The 20,873-nt window shown below is 38.5% G+C and overlaps 1 protein-coding gene across 7 annotated transcripts in view; it reads left to right on the forward strand.

Moving 5' to 3' along the window:
* The window catches only part of CADPS2 (calcium dependent secretion activator 2), a 707,505-nt gene that overhangs the window by 147,328 nt on the left and 539,304 nt on the right, over nucleotides 1-20,873 (forward strand). For all 7 annotated transcript variants that reach the window (XM_056573788.1, XM_056573791.1, XM_056573793.1 and 4 more), the window contains exon 8: nucleotides 99-238. In XM_056573788.1, the coding sequence (XP_056429763.1) occupies nucleotides 99-238 (140 nt within the window). The remainder of the gene's footprint in view (nucleotides 1-98; nucleotides 239-20,873) is intronic.

A 20,873-nucleotide genomic window follows, 5' to 3' on the forward strand; every position in this document is an offset into this window, starting at 1 on the left:
TGTGGTCATACTGATGACAGTTTTCCTTTAACTTATGGATTTGGATAGACTAAGCTTTCAAATGAGATTATCTAATACCCGTTATTCTATATTCTTAGGTAATACTTTCACCAACTCCTAATAGTTCAAAGATGCCAGAACTGCACAAAATGACTGTTCCCAAAAACAGCCAAGACACTGATCTGAAGATTAAACTGGCAGTAAGGATGGACAAACCGCCACATATGAAACACAGTGGGTAAGTCTAAGCACCTTTCTATTTATACACCTTCACAGAGCACTCACAAAATTGTCACTACATGTGTGTTTGAACAGGTCTTACCCAAACCTATATACCAACTAAAAGATTAAAATTTACCTGGAGCACCACCCCTTACATTTCTTATAAAGTTAAAGAATAATCTAATCCTTACTATCAAAATAACACAACAGTATGTTCAATAACACAATTAAATTATCACACAAGTGCATCACCTCCAGAAAAAAACCGAAACAACTTATTTTATGTTATAGTTAATTTGTGTTATTGCACATATTGTTGTGGGGGGAGGAGGGTTCCATTCTTATGAAAGGATGACATATGACTAAGATATGCCATCAGTTTTTTTTTTTTTTAATATTTTTATAATAGATGGAGATATCAGAGATCATACCCCTCTGATCATAAGGGGACTGGTGTAGCATTGTGTCCCTATCTCTGTTTCTTTGACTGGCCAGAAGCTGCCATGCAGGGAACTTCAGCTCAGCCCCATACAAATAAATGATTGCAGCTGCAGTTCTTTCTGTGTGCAGCTGGGTGGCTGAAAGTGCTTCGAGGGGAAAACTCTGAAGGAGACACAGTGCTATAATATTACTTATTTCCTTCATTGTCCCAGAAATCTGATTCCTCACTGATCTGAATGTGATACCCTAGCCATATGACATCACTTTGTGATTGGAAAATTCCTTTGTGACACCAGAGGCTACATACATTTTTTATTTTGTAAAGGAGTTGTCTTGTGGCCCCCCACCCCGGAATCTCCTGTATGGATCCCCGGCTCTCCCGTGGAGTGGCACGTCACGACCCCTCCATATGTCTCTATTGGAGAGCCGGAGATAGACAATTGCTCTCCCATAGATATTTTGGTGGTGGGTGTGACGCACTGCTCCACGGGAGAGCCGGGGCTCCATACAGGAAATTGCAGGGGGGCCCCAGAACTCGGACCCCCTGCAATCTAAAACATATTCCCTATCCTGCGGATAGGGGATACATTTTATTGCATGAAAGATCTCCTTGAACTATCAATCATGCTTTGCTCTGTATTCTACTCAGTAGAACTGTGCTGCAATATGACTGTCACCACTTCACACTGACAGCAGGATCAGACTACACACTGGGTTTGTAGTCTGTAATCATGGAAACACTGGTCTGCATAATAGCAGATGGAAATGTTTCCTATATCCTATCCCTTCTTTGCTGACTGATACAAGTATCCTTATTGTCTGGAATACTTGAGCACATTTGTCTACACTGTTTGTTTGTATTTAACATTTCTGTTGATCAATAAATTCTGAATTACCTTGCAATATTGGAGTGCCGTGGACTATTTTTCATACTATGTGGATTCAGGAACCCTCCCATGAGACACCCTCCCAGAAAATAAGAGTGCGGTACAATTTTCTATATTATGAACAATAGCTGTAACCACAAAACAGTAGGAGAGCGTTATCAATACTACTGGCAAGGCGCTGTTTTCAGCCTTTGTGTCCAAAAATGAACACTGTACTTTTGTACACTCAGGATAATTTCCTATCACTCGTTGTGCAGCTTTTACATTCACCAATCTTATAATTTAATTTAGTAAAGATGTTTAGACGACTCTTTTCTTTTTCTTATCCTGCAGTACAGCCTAGTGGCTGCTTGAATAATTACAGGGTTTGAAAAGCTAATCTACAGTATTTAAATAGCATTATGGTGTTTTGTTTTTTGTCACAAATTTAAATGAATACTTACTTTTAATCATAAAAAATTTGTCTCCATTATTTGTTAAAATTTTTTTTTAGTGTAGTAATGTATATTTATATTTGGGATTTTTGCCCATTGTACAATTAGGTTACTACAAATTGGCATAAGCTGTACAGTCATGTATGTATGGTCAAAACATCAACACTGTTGCTGTGTCCAACTGTATAGTTAGTGTGCTAACATATACTTTTTCAATGCACTGTTTTAAAGTAAATGGATAGCAAATTAATTTTGTGAGATATTACAGACAATACAGGTGAAGTGTATAAAAAAATACAGACCAAGATTATATGGACATCTAATACCTCCACACCATGATACATGTAAATGTATTAGCATTTAATTACTGTACAGCACCCCAGTGCACTTAATTTTTCGATTCAAAGATCCCTATTGAGCTTTACATGTTTTTCTAATAAATAAAACTTCAGCCATGAAACAAACATTTGTCTGTAATCCAAGGGAGATATTCATGCCTTTCATGGCAGAGGTTGAATCAGACTCCCAGTTGCTGGTGTATGTATGCATCTTTTAGTAAGTCTGTAGATTGCTGCTCGCAACCTGCAACCATTCACACTTCAGCATTCTTACAATACATAGTAAACACTACCACAACCCAGTAGTGGCAATTACTTTTGGTATTACAACACATTCTGAACGTCTTAAGGCTTTATATTGAAGCGTCGTGCTCATCAGTCTGCATTACTCACCAAATAATGAGAATGTCAAAACAGAATTTTAGAAATCTTAGCAAAAAAGGAAAAACAAAAATTTTCCTTGGCATAACTTTTTAGACCCTTTACTATGACATTTGAAATTTAGCTCTAGGGTCTTCCGATTTTACTTGATCATTTTTGAGATGTGTCTACACCTTTATTGGAGTCACCTGTGGTAAATTCAGTTCATTGGATATGATTTGTAAAGACATAGCCCTGTGTATATAATGTCTCACAGATAAAAATGCATATCGGAGCACAAACCAAGCCATGAGGAGTAAAGAACTGCCTGTAGAGCTCAGACAGGATTGTTTAGTGGCACAGATCTGGAAAAGGCTAAAAAAAAAAATCTGCTTCTAAAAGTTCCCAAAAGCATTGGCCTCCTTAATTCTTAAATTAAAAATGTTTGGAACTTAAAGAGCTTCAATTGGCCTAGCATCAAGGAGAACGCTGGCTCCACGTGGCGCAGGATACAAAAGGAATGGAGATCAGATAAAATCGAGGTAATTTATTTCCCAAGATGCAACGCATTTTGCTGCCGGAAAGCAGCTTAACCGGGCATGGAAGAAGCACCAAGAAGCGCTCTCCCTGTTCTCCTCTTCCTAGAGCTGGCTGCCTCACCAAACCAAGTAATTGAGAAAGAAGGGTTTTGGTAAGAGAGGTGGCAAAGAGTCACTCTGGCTGAGCTCCAAAGACGGGGAAAAACTTCCAAAAGGTCAACCATCAGTGCAGCAGTCTACCTCAGTCAGCAGTCTAGTAGGCTTTATGGCAGAGCGGTCAGAAAGAAGCCCTCCTCAGTAAAAGAAACATGAAACATGTCTGAACTTTACAAACAAAGCATCTAAAGGACTCCGACTTTGAGAAACAAGAAAATCTTGTCTTATTAAAACAAAATTAAAATCTCTGACCTCAGTTCCAACCAACATGTCTGGAAGAAACTGAGGCAGTAGAGGAAAGGTGAGACGGCACTACCAATGGTCATAGCATGCAGAAAACATATAATGTAAATGGTCCCGTGCAGGAGGAGCAGATGATTGTGAGATAGAGACATCAATGCATGAATCCGAAAGAAGAACTTCACATCTGCACTCACCTGTGTACAACTTCACTGTATTTCGTCATCATAAAGAATATACAAGCCGGCCTGGTGGGATTGGGAAACAAGGAGCGCAACAGCCGAGGCTGTGCGGGTGGGCGGCGAACAGCTGGTTTTGCGGGTAAAACCGCTTCCTCTGGCCCGCGAAACCAGCTGTTCGCCGCCCACCCGCACAGCCTCGGCTGTTGCGCTCCTTGTTTCCCGATCCCACCAGGCCGGCTTGTATATTCTTTATGATGACGAAATAAAGTGAAGTTGTACACAGGTGAGTGCAGATGTGAAGTTCTTCTTTTGGATTCATGTCTGGAAGAAAGTTTGCAATGCTCATCACCTGTCCAATACCATCCCTACAGTGAAGCATAGTAGTGTTTTTAGGCAGCTGGCACAGGGAGACTAGTCATATTAGGAGAAAGCTGTATAGAGTGTAGTACATAGATATTCCTAAAGGAGTAATCCAGGATTTTAAAAGCAGAGCTGATTTCTTCCAAAAACAGCTCTACACCTCTCCTCAGTTTGTGGGTGGTACTGCATCTAAGTTCCATTAAAGTGAATTGAAATAAGTGTTTATGCTATACACAACCTTGGGACAGGTGTTGTGCTGTTTTTGTAATAAATTGGCTCTGTTTTTCTATTCCTGACTAATCCCTTTTATGAAAACCTGTTCCAGAGTGCTCTGGACCTCAGACAGGGTCTAAGGTTCACCTTCCATTAAAGGGGTACTCCGGCCCTAGCACCTTATCCCCTATCCAAAGCATAGGGGATAAGATGTCAAATTGCAGGGGGTCCTGCCGCTGGGGACCCTCGGGATCTCCGCTGCAGCACCCCGCTATCATTACTGCACAGAGCAAACTTGCTCTGTGCATAATGACTGGGGATACCGGGGCCGGAGCATGACGTCAGGATGCTCGGGCCCTCTATTGCCCGTCATTACGCACAGGATTTATACCAAAGAAGACCGGAGGCTGTAATCACTGCCAAAGGTTCTTTGTACGGAGTAAGGCTTTTTCACAATACCGTCATGTTCCCGCATTTTTACAGCTGTTTTTGCTGAACAAGGTCATGAAAAAATAGACAAAATAACTGAATAGAACAGATGACCATTCTGTCAAAATAACTGACATGTTCTATCTTTTATCACCTGTTATTTCATCCTTCATGCACCATTATAGTCTATTTTATGTCCCTTTTAACCCCTTCTGGTTGTGATGCTGTACTGAGCATGCTCAGTAGCAATAACTGATCATAACGGAAGGGGAAAATAACGGGCACTGATGGATGTTCTTTGTGAACATCCCTCAGCCAGACACTTCAATGTTAAAATTTTTATGTCAGTTATTCCACCATTCTTTTTGAGGGGACAAAAATGAGTGCATGCAACGTTATTTGCACCGTCAAAAATAATGGACGTTAGTCATAACAGGACATTACTGATGCTAAAGGATGGTCAAAAAATCTAATTGACATGAACGAATTTTTTTTACGGCAGTTTTATGGACTTTCTGATGGGAGTTCATGATGGGAGATTTACAGGAGCATAAAGGTAGTGTGAAAGGGGACTAAAGGGTCTGAATACTTATGTCAATGCAATATTTAAGTTTTGATAAATCGGCAAAGATGTCTAACATTCTGTTTTCATTTATGGAGTATTGGATGCAGAATGATGGGGTGAAACTAGAATAATATATTTTATATTGCAGCATCTCATGTTACAATTGTTTATTGTAATGTAAGGTTTGGCATGCAGATTATGTACCAGAGCTCCTTCAGGATCTGGACTTCAATGAGCAGTGCAGAGTCAGGCTGGGTCCACACTACGTTTTGTCCCATACGGGAGCGCATACGGCAGGAGGGAGCTAAAAGCTCGCTCTCCCGTATGTAACCGTATGCGCTCCCGTATGTCATTCATTTCAATGAGCCGACCGGAGTGAAACGTTCGGTCCGGTCGGCTCATTTTTGCGCCGTATGCGCTTTTACAACCGGACCTAAAACCGTGGTTGACCACGGTTTTAGGTCCGGTTGTAAAAGCGCATACGGCGCAAAAATGAGCCGACCGGACCGAACGTTTCACTCCGGTCGGCTCATTGAAATGAATGACATACGGGAGCGCATACGGTTACATACGGGAGAGCGAGCTTTTAGCTCCCTCCTGCCGTATGCGCTCCCGTATGGGACAAAACGTAGTGTGGACCCAGCCTAAGCGTTTGTTTACATGATGGATTTTTTACATCATTCACCAGTTTAGAAAATACTCCATGCCAGACCTTTGGAATTCCAGTGCAGATTTGCAGTTTACTGTGCTGCAGATTAGACCCAGAACTATGTCACACATGTTTATGGAAATTAAAAGGACCTGGATTCCGATGCAGATTATGTTTGAAAAGTTCTGGTCTAGATTTTTTGATCTGTCAGAGACAACAACTGGCGTGATTTGCCCATAACAACTAATCATAACTCTGCTTTAGTTTTACCAGCACACGTTAAGACATGAAAGCTGAGCTTTTTTCCCCAATAGACAATACATTTTTACCTCTGTTTTAGCAAACTGTTAATATCATTTTGTATGAATTTGTTGATTATATATTTTGTTAGTTTTGTGTTTTAAATAAAAGTTTAGATTTTCTAAATAAAATGCCTATATTTAAATACCTTAAACAGAAATTGGATCATTGCGTAGAAAACAGTAATTGTATCATTATGAATATATCAATTTCTGGTCCTGACTGTGATGAATAATACCTGTAATCGTGTGTTGTGATTTGATAATGGACGAGCAGCCAGGATCTACATAATAAACTGTTTGTCTTTCTAGTGTGTCCTTGGAGAATAAATTACTAGGTTCTTGCTTTTAATCATTTTGCCAGTAATTGCTGCTGCTGGGGGAGCTGGGATAATCATGGGGGGCTTAATAGGGTGCAAGCGTTTTCATTGTTAAGACTAACACTGCTAATTGTGCTGTCATTTTACATTTATACTAACCATTCTGGGATGTATGCAGCAATTTTTTTCTTGTTTTTGTGCATGGTGTGTCTTTTATCACTCTATGTAACCAATCCGCTCTTCACTTATATTTTATTTCAGTGCCTCACCAGTTGCAAACATGACTATAAAGCATAATCTACGTTAAGAATTATTTTAAATTATTTTGAACGTTGCAAAGTACAAGAGGGCCTCTTCCCACCCTGCTCCTGACATGAACAGAAATCCAAAGAGAAAACCTGATCCGTTCAGCAAAAACTTAGTTTAACAGACATCTTTGTTCCATGTATATACTTAAAGGAGATCTGCAGTTGTATATAACTTATCCCCTATTGCAGCATAGGTCCTAACTGCTGGGACCCCCCCCCCCCCCCCCCCCGGGATCTCCGGTATGGGACCCCAGCTCTGCCACGGTTTTCACGCCCCCTTCATGTATCTCTATGGGAGAGGCGGAAATGCAACGTTCGTACATCCCCGCCTCTCCCATAGATCAGAATGGAGGGCGTGTGTTTGTTGACCTCTTACTGAGTTTGACAACACAAGCACTAGCCGCGCAGTGCCGGGTCCCCATGTGGGAGATTGCGGGGGTCCCAGTGGTCGGACCCCCATTGATCAAACACTTATAAAGTTATATACCACAACAGATCTCCTTTAAAAATATTGCTGGGAGTTCATTAATTGTTTTTTGTGAAGATCTTGGAGACTTGGAGAAATTTTTGACCAGCCGCTTATTTGCACAAAAATGTGCGATTTTGTTTTCTGGTGAAATTGAGAAATTCCCCGAAATCTTCTATGTTTTAGTACAAGGTTAGCAGGTGCCAAGTAGGTGAATAGAACTATAGTGGCACAAACAACTCCTATTAATGTATATGCTTTGAAGGAAACCTGTCAGTTGTTTCATACCGTCCTATCCGTTTTTGTAGACTCCCTCACTACAATGCACTTTGATTTAACACTGCAGTTTTGTAGAGTAAATGATTATGCCTTGTAGTAGCAAAGTCAGGGCAGAATTAAACAATTGAGAGGTTCTCTTCAACATATTATAACATTATTAGGCTAGGTTCTGCTTTCGAGGCTCCATTTAGTGCCTCCATCGCAGATTCCATTCAGCAAGAGCGAACAGGGCCAGATGGACCGCTGCATGACCGACACTTTACCCCCATTGTCTTTAACGTGGTCTGTTGGGTTTCCATGCAGAATTTTTATTTTCCTTTTTGCTTTTTTTTTTTTTTTTTGTCATGTTCTTTAACAAAACCTGTGATTGAGGCCTGAACGGACCCTGTTCTTTAGTCCTGTTATCCAATTCAACTTATTAATGAATATATATGTTCTTTATGTCATGACTAAGGGTCATACCAACCCGAAACACTTCAGTGTTTACCGTCCTGTGTGTAACATTTTGGATGATTAAAGGGGTACTCCGGTGGAAAACTTTTATTTATTTATTAACTGGTGCCAGAAAGTTAAACAGATTTGTAAATTACTCCTATTAAAAAAAATCTTAATCCTTCCAGTACTTATTAGCTGCTGAATACTACAGAGGAAATTATTTTCTTTTTGGAAAACAGAGCTCTCTGCTGACAGCTCCAGAGCCGCATATGTTTGCTATGGGGATTTTCTCCTACTCTAGACAGTTCTTAAAATGGACAGAGATGTCAGCAGAAAGCACTGTGGTCATGATGTCAGCAGAGAGCTCTATGTTCCAAAAAGAAGAAAATTTCCTATGTAATATTCAGCAAATAATAAGTACTGGAAGGATTAAGATGTTTTAATAGAAAGTTAAACAGATTTGTAAATTACTTCTGGCAAAAAAAAAAAAAAAAAAAGCTTTCCACCAGAGTACCCCTTTAAATAAAGTAGTTCCTTTTTAACTGCACTGGAAGATCTGGGTCCTTTATTGTTTGATTTCTATTGGATTTGGTCCGGTGACGCTGCTGACCTGTCCGTGCTGAGTTACTAGTGAGTGCAGGTGGGAGTTGTTTCTTTGTTTCTTTATTCAAACCTGTCCTCCTAATTCTCCTCACACCTCCAGTGTATTACAGTATATCCGTATGGACAGTCCTCTGTGAACAGGACAACAGATCAAATGAATCTCGGGTTCCGAAGTACAGTCTAATTGCTCTTGTCTGGTCTATTGCTATGGTGTAAGCTCAGCCATTCAATAACATTCAGAGAAAGAAAGTGACAATGAAGCAATTGGACCAGAAAAGCCTGTCTACCTTAGGTTTACACGGAGTACAATACAGACCTAGTAAGAATACTGTTCAGCTGTTAATGCCTTTCATGCCACTTGAGGGCAGCATTGTAACTTGTGATTTTGATTTAAAGCTTGTTCTAGTTTATCTTATTTTATTATATGTTGTTGTTTTTTTTATTTATGGTTTATTGTGAATCTTTCAGCAAACAATAACTTTTTTGGTAAAAGACGTAAAATCTAACAAGCATATTTTGTCAATAGTTTTGCTCTGTTTTCTGCTTTATGTTAATAATGATCAGAATCTGTGGATTTCTTGTATTTTGCCAATAAGTATGGATGGATGCTAAAGTGTTTATAGTTAGAGCTGTATATTACATATTATTTCCTAAGGTTAAGATATTTCATTAGACTAGTGTATTTTTCTCCAGCCATAGCCAACTGTAGGCAAAGCTTGAGAGAAAATGACATCCACTTTAGATTTCAGCAAGGCATGATGTCTTAGTACAGGCTGTCGGGCACCACTTTGCTGGGTTCGGCGGCCATTTTGAACCTGACAAGTCTCTTTGTAGCATCACACTCTCTTCTCCTCCTCAGCTCAGAGAACCGAGAGCGCTTCAGTATGTGATTTGGCTGAGACATACACACATACCTCCCTCAGCTATATGCACTGCTTCTCTAACCATGTGACCTGCCCAGCTCTCTCATGGCAGTCCCTCCCAGCAGCTCACACAGGGGATGAGCACAGGGGGGTTATTTAGTCTGCACATATCCTTTAATAACCCAACAAGGTTCCATTTACACATTGCTGGAGATGAGCTTCATAGAACCAGTCAAATGGCAGCAAAATAACAGTCTGAAACAAGGACATGGACATAACATTAAACAGGGCCTCTCCTATTTTTATTTTTCAGTAACAAAGAAAATACACCCTTTAAAGGGGTACTCCACTGGAAAACATTTTTGTTTTTTCTAATCAACTGGTGCCAGAAGGTTAAACAGATTTGTAAATTACTTCTATTAACTCTACCAGTACTTATCAGCTGCTGTATGTCCCAGAGGAAATTCTTTTCTTTTTGAATTCCCTTTCTGTCTGACCACAGTGCTCTCTGCTGACACCTCTGTCCATTTTAGGAACTGTTCAGAGTAGGAGCAAATCCCCATTGCAAACCTATCCTAATCCGGACAGTTCCTAAAATGGACAGAGGTGTCAGCAGAGAACACTGTGGTCAGACATAATGGGAATTCAAAAAGAACTTCCTGTGGAGCCTACAGGAGCTGGTAAGTACTGGGAGAATTAAGAATTTGTAAAGTAATTTACAAATCTGTTTAACTTTCTGACACCAGTTGATTAAAAAAAAAAAAAAAAAAAACTTTGTACATTTTACTGGATATAACAATGTTTTACTGAGTAAATGGCCCTTCAGTGAAGACAAAGGTGAATGGGCATCATGTCACAGTCTCTCTTCCTGTAGACCTGATGTATTAGTGAAGTAGAAGCATCAGGGGAAGAGAATATGATGATTGAGACCCCACAGCACATCTTTTCAACTCAACACCACATGGAGTCAGCCCACTCAGTACAGTAAAGATATATATCTTGTAATGATAGTAAGGTAGCAGGTGTCCAGTACACAAGTGCGAGTAAATACTTGCAGACTGTAGAGTTACACTAGCTGAACGGAGTAGAAAACTATGATTATGCATTTTACATGTAGTTTTTAATACCACAGACCTTTCTCATTGACTTTAAACCTGCATGAGATAGGGCATGCTGTTTTCTTTGACTTCTATTTTAATAGCTGCGTATGTACTTATGAAAGTAAGAGTACAGCAAAAATATACCTGTATGGAGACAAAATATACATTTACAGAAATGTTGCGGAGGTGAGGTTAAGACTCAAAACAAATGCATTTCAGGCATTTAGATGACCTGTGGAATCTTCTTGATATTCCCATTGTAATACTATTTTGGGAAGCAGTAGAGGAAATCCATAGAGGTTAAAATCTGAAAGTTCGCTGTTACTTAATAATTGCGTGTTCAGAATTTAATTTAGGAGCTCTCTATTTTCCAAACTAAATCCGGAATAGTTATACTGCAGACTGTGCATACTTATTTACTGCAGCTTTCTTTGAGTCAAAAACTCCAAAACCTAAGGTAGTATGATTTTTCAAAAGAACTGCCTTTTTTCCAACTTAAAAATGTCAGCAGGAAGCGTCTTGCTCTGAAGGATATACGGCTCATATTCTGGAAAGACAAAAGGAAAACAGTGGACAAAAAAATAGAAGATTTGGGGAACTTACCTCTCAGTGATGGATATGATCTAGGATCCCTGAGATTGGACATTAATCAGGACCTATTGAAAGCTACATTTTCACTGGGCGGGTATCTGTGGTCCTTATTCTTCGTGGAAGTGTCCCTTATTTATAAAAGGACTCTTTGAAAGAGCATTAATGGGTTGGAAAGATCAAATGCATTATTGTAGATATTGAAAACAATGCCTATTTGGATAAGAACTGTTACAAATGGCCTTGAAGTGGGCTTAAAATACTGTTTATGGATGCAAATATTGTAGTTGTACCTATAGGGAATTTTTTGTGTAGGAATTGTAGGTGGAGTGTTGGCTGGTTCCCACATGGCGCATTTAGGTGGATAATAAGGGTACATATGTACATATTTAGTACTGTCACTTGTTGAAAAGCAAATTATACCAAATCTATATGCGGGTACTAATGGATGATTATTTGCGACATTTAGGGTATTGGCTAGAGATATGGGCTCAGATGTATCAAATTGTGTGAGAGAAAAAGTAGAGAGATTTTTCCATAACAACCAATCACAGTTCAGGTAACAAGCTGAGGTAAAGTGAAAGCTGAGCTGTAATTGGTTGCTGTGGGGAAATAACTCCACTTTTTCTCTCATACAGTTTGATAAATCTGGGCCATGGTGTTAATAAGTTACCGTTGGATCATTTGTAGTAGGATAAGGGATTTAGATATGGCAGTTAATGATAGATATGCGGTAATAACAACTGTGGCACAAACAAAAAGGGATTGTATGATTAGGTATTTCTGGTATGGGATATCCACATTAATTCGTTTTGGTATATTGGATTTCCGCATTGGAGTAATATTTTATATCTTATTATGCATATAATAGCTTATAAGTTGTTATAGGGTATACATATGTGAAATAATTTTATACACTTTTTATTAGTATTTCTTTATATCACACATTACAATTATGGGGTTTAGAGTAGCGACACATAATTTATAAACTAATTATGGGGATAGTTGATGTATTATTTACTAAATATATCATAGTACGGGGATAATGTAGGTGTTGAATGAGTTGGGACACATGTATGTATTTAGTTTATTAATGCACTAAGGCCATCATTGGTTATTGGTATAAGGGAAATTAAGAGGAATAGATATATGGTGAGGTACGATTTGGACCTATAGTTAGTTATGATATACTCATATGACTTGTTCAGAGGTATCCATAGCACATGAGATACGTACACAATGAGGCAATATGTGTGGTATTTTTAGGACTCTACTATATGGGACTATGTACCATGATTTTGGCTTCCCCATTAAAGCGAACAGGGAAAACCTGCAGTAAATCTGCAGCATTCCCAATACCAAAATTAATATGCTGCAGTTTGAAAATCCATACTGCATATCAATTTGTCTAGGGTCTTTTTTTCACATTTGATAATGTGGCCAACATTTTTACAAATCCCTTGGCTGCTGGTGTAATAAACAAATCTGTGGTGTAAAAATATGCAGCATCTTTACCCTGTATCATGGTTTACATGTAGTATTCTGGTCAAAATTTGCTCAGCATTTTTAGCAAATCCAGGTGTGGATCAAACACAAAAAAATTTTTCTCTGTCGGTTCTACTCCTTTTTGGGGGGTTAAAAATATAGACCAAATACTCACTTGGCTCCAGAAAGTTAAACAGATTTGTAAATTACTTCTATTAAAAAATCTTAATCCTTTCAGTACTTATGAGCTGCTGAAGTTGAGTTTTTTTTCTATGTGCTCTCTGATGACACCTGTCTCAGGAACTGTCCAGAGTAGAAGCAAATCCCCATAGCAAACCTCTTCTACTCTGTGCAGTTCCCGAGACAGACAGAGATGTCAGCAGAGAGCACTGTTGTCAGACAGAAAAGAACAACTCAACTTCAGTAGCTCATAAGTATTAGAAGGATTAAGATTTTTTTAATAGAAGTAATTTACAAATCTGTTTAACTTTCTGGAGACAGTTGATAAATTTTAATTTTTTCCTGGATTACCCCTTTAAGTCAAATTGAGCAGGACTTCATGGGTACAGGATTCATGGCTCTGACCAGGACAAAGGACCGCGGTCCTTTGTCCTGGTCAGCACCGTGAATCCTGTACCCATGAAGTCCTCCTCGATTTGGTGATACTACTTCAGAAAGGCTGCAGACATGCTTGTATTCCCTCTATACATTTACCATTGTTGTGTATGCGGGTACGCAACCCATATTGGTAAGCAGTGATTTACCCTCCCCGTGATCCTAGGTGCTAGCATTACTTCACAGGGGAGCGCCTTTGCTTTTTCTTTTCAATGTTAAAGGGGTACTCCGGTGGCAAACTTTTTTTTTTTTTTTTTAAATCAACTGGTGCCAGAAAGTTAAACAGATTTGTAAATTACTTATATTTAAAAATATGAATCCTTCTAGTACTTATTAGCTGTTGAATACTACATAGGAAATTATTTTCTTTTTGGAACACAGTGTTCTCTGCTGACATCACGACCACAGTGCTCTCTGCTGACATCTCTGTCCATTTTAAGAAGTGTCCAGCGTAGAAGAAAATCTCCATAGCAAACATATGCTCCTCTGGACAGTTCCTAAAACGGACAGAGATGTCAGCAGAGAGCACTGTGGTAATGATGTTAATAGAGAGCTCTGTGTTCCAAAAAGAAAATAATTTCCTCTGTAGTATTCAGCAGCTAATAAGTAGTACCCCTTTAAGTTAAGTAGAAGAGTGAAAATGTATTTTGCTCCCACTGAGTAGATGTCAGTTTGGTTATTTTTTATTACTGAGGATAGTTCATTGAGCTCCATGTGGTGTTCTTGTAATGCAGTCATCTGACCAGAAGATGGCTCCACTTTACTTATTTAGGAAATTAATTTTAGTAAACTGTTGACAGAAAATGTTGCTATACTAATTTACTAATCTGTATACAATACATTTGAAAAGTTTTCAGACCCTTTCACTTTTGGCTTGTCGTAAAGTAAAATAAAATAAAAAAATTTCCCCATCAGTCTGCGCTCTGTACCCCTTAATTATAATGTGAAAATTCAAATTACATTTTTTTTTGCTAATTTATTAAAAATAAAATACAAACATTTTACATTATTTAGACCATTTTTCTATGTTACTTGAAATTTAGCTCTGGGGGGTCTCCCATTGCTCTTGATCATCTTTTGAGATGTTTCTACACTCCAATCAGGGTAAATGTGGGTGACTGAATGTGATTTGTAAATACACAGCCCTATCTGTATAAGGCTTCACAGACGACCATGCATTTTGTAGCAAAAACCAAGCCATGAGAGGGAAAAGCTGCATGTAGAGTTAAGAGACAGGATTGTGTGGAGGCACAGATATGCAGAAGGCCACAGAAAATGTTTGTTGCACAGACAGATTCCAAGAGCACAATTGCTTCCATAATTCTTAAATGGAAGAAGTTTGGAAGAACCAGGACTCTTAGAGCTGACCACACTTCCAAACTAAGTAATCATGGGAGAAGGGCCTTGGTAAGAGAGGTGACCAAAGACCCAATTTTCATTCCGGTTTAGCTCCAAAGATCCTGTTGGTGGAAACTACCAGAAGGTCAACTTTTATTGCAGCACTGCACCAATCTGAGCCTTATGGCAGAGTGAGAAAAATTAAGCAAAGTACAGCAATATTCTTAAAGGAGTTATCCACCATAATGGTGATTTTAGCAAGTATCTGCCAGACAGTAATGGACATGCCTAGGAAGATTTTGCACTTTTCTTGGGGCTAAATGGCTGTGTTGTGAGATTACCATAAAGCTAAGGCTATCTTTTTTGTGAACTGGCCGCTATTTCCTGTTGGAGTTTGTTCCCTTAAACTACAAATCCCATGATTTCTTGTTTGTGTGAGGTCAATTTTCTCCTTCTCACACAGCCACCCCACCCATTAAAACACACCTGTGATCTCTTTAATGCAATACACCAGTGTTTTCTGACCAGGGTGACTCCAGCTGTTGCAAAAAATGGAATGATCTTCCTCTGACCCAGTGGTTGCTCCACCCATTGAAGCAAAGATGGGCTCCCTCTGATCACCTGACTAGTGTTGTAATGTCTCAAGCCGCACTGCAACCTGGTAAAACCAGACCACTCATTTAATGTACTGTGACTTTTTAACCCCTTAAGGACACAGCCTATTATGACCTTCAGGACCAGATTATTTTTTGCACATCTGACCACTGTCACTTTAAACCCTTTAAGGGCTCAGGGTTTTTCAATTTTTGCACTTTTGTTTTTTCCTCCTTTAAAAAAATCATAAATCTCTCAATTTTGCACCTAAAAATCCATATGATGGCTTATTTTTTGCGCCACTAATTCTATTTGTAATAACATCAGTCATTTTACCCAAAAATCTACAGAAAAATGGGGAAAAAAATAATTGTGTGACAAAATTGAAGAAAAAATGCCATTTTGTAAATTTTGGGGGCTTCCGTTTCTACACAGTAAATTTTTCGGTAAAAATGACACCTGATCTTTATTCTGTAGGTCCATACAATTAAAATGATACCCTACTTATATAGGTTTGATTTTGTCTTACTTCTGGAAAAAATCATAACTACATGCAGGAAAATGTATACGTTTAAAATTGTCATCTTCTGACCCCTATAACTTTTTTATTTTTCCACATATGGGGTGGTATGCGGGCTAATTTTTTGCATGGTGATCTGAAGTTTTAGCGGTTCCATTTTTATATTGATCGGACTTATTGATCGCTTTTTATAAAAAATTTTCATGATATAAAAAGTAACCAAAAATACGCTATTTTGGACTTTGGATTTTTTGCGGGTACGCCATTGACGTGTGATTTTAATTAATGATATATTTTTATAATTCGGACATTTCTGCATGCAGCGATACCACATATGTTTATTTTTATGCACACTTTTTTTATGGTAAAAGGGGGGTGATTCAAACTTTTATTAGGGAACGGGTTAAACGATCTTTCTTAATTTTTTTTTTTTTTTTTTTTACTTTATTATTTTTTTTTTTTTGCAATGTTATAGCTCCCATAGGGGGCTATAACACTGCACACACTGATCTTTTATATTGATCAATGGTTTCTCATAGGAAACCATTGATCAAGGATTCTGCCGCTTGACTGCTCTTGCCTAGATCTCAGGCACTGAGCAGTCATTCTGGGATCAGACACCAGGGGGCAGTTAAGGGAACCCTCCTCCTGTCCTACAGCTGTTTGGGATGCCATGATTTCCCTGCGGCAGTCCCGAACAGACCCCTGAGCTAACCGGCAGCACTTTAGTTTCACTTTAGACGCGGCAATCAACTTTGAACACCGTGTCTAAAGGGTTAATAGCGCGCGGCACCGCGATCAGTGCCGCACGCTATTAGCCACGGGTCCCGGCTGTTGTTAGAGACTGTGGCACCAAGTTATAGAACGGGAGTGGACTCAGGATGTACAGGGACGCCCTGAGTCCTTAAGGGGTTAAGCATTAATAACTCTGGGATGCTTTCACTTATGAATTTGATTCCGAGATTGTTTTTTCCTGACATATTCTACTTTAGCATAGTGGTAAATTTTTGTCGATACTTGCATAATTTCTTCAAAATTTGAAGCTCTCTGCTTATAAAGAAAATAGACATACCAAATAAATGATATATTGATTCACATAGACAGCTTTGATAAATCTCCCCCATTGTATATGTCCTGCACCAATATAGCCCAAACTACAGAGGGTTAGGCTAGTCTATTGTGCACCTAATTTATCAAAAGTCGCACAACTCTTGATAAATTCTGCGCCCGGACTTCAGGATCTATGCTTTAGACTGTATTTAAACCTGCTCCAGCATGGTCTGACATTTTAGCGTACTCTCAGGCGATGTGACTTGTTGCCGAAAAGTCGCTTTTGATAAATTCAGCACCAATGCAATTTTCCTCCACAAGCAGTATTACAGAGCTACATTTTAGTGGCCTCACAAAGGCAGTGAGAGGTTCCTGAAACGTAGCTCTGTAAGGGTAAGAATCTCTATGCGTAATTTCTACTGGAAATCCTGCGAGTAATGCTAAGAGAGTACGGACTGCATTGCGATCCTCATAGACAGCAAAGCATTTCTGGCCTAACCCGGCCTAACAGTTCTTGTGATAGAATTAAACTGGACTGAATTTTGCACTTTATACCTTGGTGTGCTGCAATTTTCCTTGGATATTTGTGAAGAGTCCCCAACGAGGATTTGTATACTTGTGTGCACCCTTTGGCAACATTGATGCTTTTTTAATAGTGTGCTGCTCAATGGAATTTGTTATATATAAACAGAAGAGTGTAATGCAGCACTCCTGAACCAATTCTGGTTGCTAGCCTCTCAGATCAGAGTACAATCCACTTAAATAGATAAACTAGCACTCCAGATAAGATAAAAATCAAAGCTTGGAAGCTTGATTTATTCAACTCCTGTCATAGCAGCTGCTGTGTAAGTCTAAAAAAAACAAAAACAAAAAACGTATTTAATGCAAAACAATTTGCCATTTTTAGTTCTGAAAACTTAGATTACTATAATATATAACAGCTCAATGCTCTTCACGATGAAGGCACATCATGTAAAAAAAATAAAAGCCATCTGATGTGTTTTAGACCCCTTCTGGGCTTTTAGTCTTAGTTAAGACCCCTTGGTGCTATAGGAATACAATACATTGTATTATGCATACCGTATATTTCATATTTCCAATCCTCCATGTGCCTGTTTGACTGGTGCATTTGGTTATAATCCACTAAAATAGTCCCACCTTCTCAGTTCATCTGCATTATTCTCAACTGTCCAGGAAGAACTGGCTTTGTTAGCCTCCACTGCCAGAGCAGTTTAAAGAGGAAACCAAAAACTAATAAAATCTACGGTTGGATAGAACAGTTTAGGGATATAAGTAATATTACCTAAAACAGCACATTTGTTCTCCCTTGCATATATGTATGTGGTACACATCTTATTTTACCAACTTTACTTCATGGGAAAACCCCTTTAATACACCTAGTGCAGACCTATTGCTAGCCTAGCAAATGGAAATTTCCAAAATAGACATAAAATATTTTATTTTCATCACTTACAGTAAATATGTAGGTATAAGATGTCTTTAGTCATCATCTATATTGCACAAAGTAACAAAGACTTTCTAAACAAAGAAATATTATATATTACATTTTTTTACAACAAAGGAATGTTATTCCATTGTTCTTTGGATCAGAAAACACATCAACCTTGGCCTGTATCAATAATTTTTACTGCACTTGGTAATGTTTTTCTACCTATAGGCAAAGGCTCGGGTTCTTAGCTGTTTGGTACATGTATGCACTTTTTTGGTTAATGTATCATATGGAAACATGTCATATCATCTTACCCATGTTCTTCTTTTTAAGATAATCAGACAACATAGGATACGTTCCTTTACGATTTTTTAAACATTGCTGCATTTTTCTGGAGGGGGCTGCAGAAAACAAATAGCCCTTGTTTACTAACCACATGGTTATTGCTTCTTGTGAAATGTTTGTTCACACTGTAAACTAAAGAATACATTTTTACTAAAACAGAGTTGAAATTAAAAAGTAAAGTGATTTTTTTTTTTATGTGAAATGTCCACATTTTGTGTTGGGTAATCTGGAGTCAGGTTTGCCCCATTGAACAGGGCTAACCTGCATCCAAAACCATGACTGAATCTGTAGCAAGCAAACTGTAAATACACTGCAGAAATCCAAGAGTATGCATAAGATTTCTTCTGCAAATTCCACACCATATTTTTCATGTGTAAAAATGTGCAAATACCTATAAATGTTGCCATAGATCACACAGCTACCTTTTGATTATTCCAACCAAAGTTCTGTGTCTCCTTTCTGCACAATCCTAGTGAAATTTCATGGCCTGAAAGAGGTATTCCATAGTCTAATAACCTAACCCTTATCCACAGGAAGATAAATATCTGAATGCTGGGAAACCCCAAAACCCCCCACGATATCCCAAATGGGGATCGGCCTCTCCTGGTTGAATGGAGCATTGAGCTGAGTATGCACACTGCTGCTCCATTCCTTCTCTATGGTGCACTGTACACTGCTATCCCAGATATCACCGCTATCCCAAATATCACTGCTATCCCGGTGGTCCATAAACTAACATATGCACAGTGAGGTAGGTAATCAAAAGCTCTATAGGTCTATCTAAGACAGTGTAAGCTAAGACTAGACAGTGTAGGAATGCATCCGATTTTTAACAGTGACAATACTGTTAGAAAATCTGGGGCATCTTTGAACTGTCTAGTATGAATTTGTACTTTCTATTAGTTGACTTAGTTATATGCCAAAAATGTTTGCTATAAAGCCACACCCTTTTTATCAAAAGCCATATTCGCGCTCCGATAAGTCACACTTCCTTGTCAGTCATGGAGCAATAGAAGCAAGTTCTTTTGGTGCAAATTACATCAGCTGTTTGGCACAGGCAGTTTTGATTATCTTGCTCAGTGCACTTCAAATTGTTTGAAAGAAATGTTCCTTCTGTCCTGACATCACCCGAAACAGCATATCACTCATTCTGTCTTTTGTTTTGCAGATGCTTTGTTTCCGTTACACAGCCATTAGGGGTAAATAATACAATTCTGGCATCCCACAGCCACCTTTCGGGAAGCCTAGGCACTTTCCACATTTGGATTTATCCCTCAAAGAAGCAGTATAAGTCTATCTACAGAAAGCTAACTCTATATACAATTATATACAATTAATTAGCACAGAATTGTTGATCTATTGAAATATAAAAATTTTACATAAAATATAACCAAAAATCCAGCTGCTCTTTAACTCTTACCCAAAAACTATTTATTGTGAGAAAAAACATAAACGAGTGATCATATAGTGTTGCAAATATACATAGACCTGTCTTTTCACCTATGCTTATGTATACTTTTGTTTGAAGAAATACCGTACCGTTTCTTTAGATATGCACACTAACATTTTGCATGTATTAATAGTACAATATCAACACTTTCATACAGTTCATGTCTTCCATGATAATTTTGTTATTTATTGCACATAGGCACAAGTCTGGGCACTTCTTGCTACTACTTTTCAGTGCATTTTAGTTAACCTGTAGAAATCAAATGAGATATTATAATCACACATTTTAAGGCAGTGTTACCGCTAAAATGTGGATTCCATAGCAGCTATCATGTTCTATCCAACTGTGTTCATTTCTGTGTTCTGTGAGGATTATTGTCTGTTCTCTGCCTCCTGTATGGGGTTAATGTATCTGCTGTTTGTAAAATGTGTTATGTATTTCAGGGCAAACAGGAGTGAAGAGGTTTGCTTCATAACTGCAGCAGGGTCAAGTCATTTCAGTTATCTGCTACTTTACAATCTCTAGGTTACTGTGAATCTCTATCTTGCTCATATTACAATACCAGAGGAATATAAAGTATATGGGAAAAATAATCAACTAGCATGTAATGCCACATACTGTAGTAAACAGGGTTGTTCTGCTTTAACAAGTCTTAAAATAATGGATTTTCCTTACCAAACATAGAGGATGGCCACCCAGTTTTTTTTATCCGTATGTTCACAATTAACAGATAGATATAACACAAACAGA

The sequence above is a fragment of the Hyla sarda genome, chromosome 4 (assembly GCF_029499605.1).
Source record: "Hyla sarda isolate aHylSar1 chromosome 4, aHylSar1.hap1, whole genome shotgun sequence".
In the NCBI taxonomy this organism is placed as follows: domain Eukaryota; kingdom Metazoa; phylum Chordata; class Amphibia; order Anura; family Hylidae; genus Hyla; species Hyla sarda.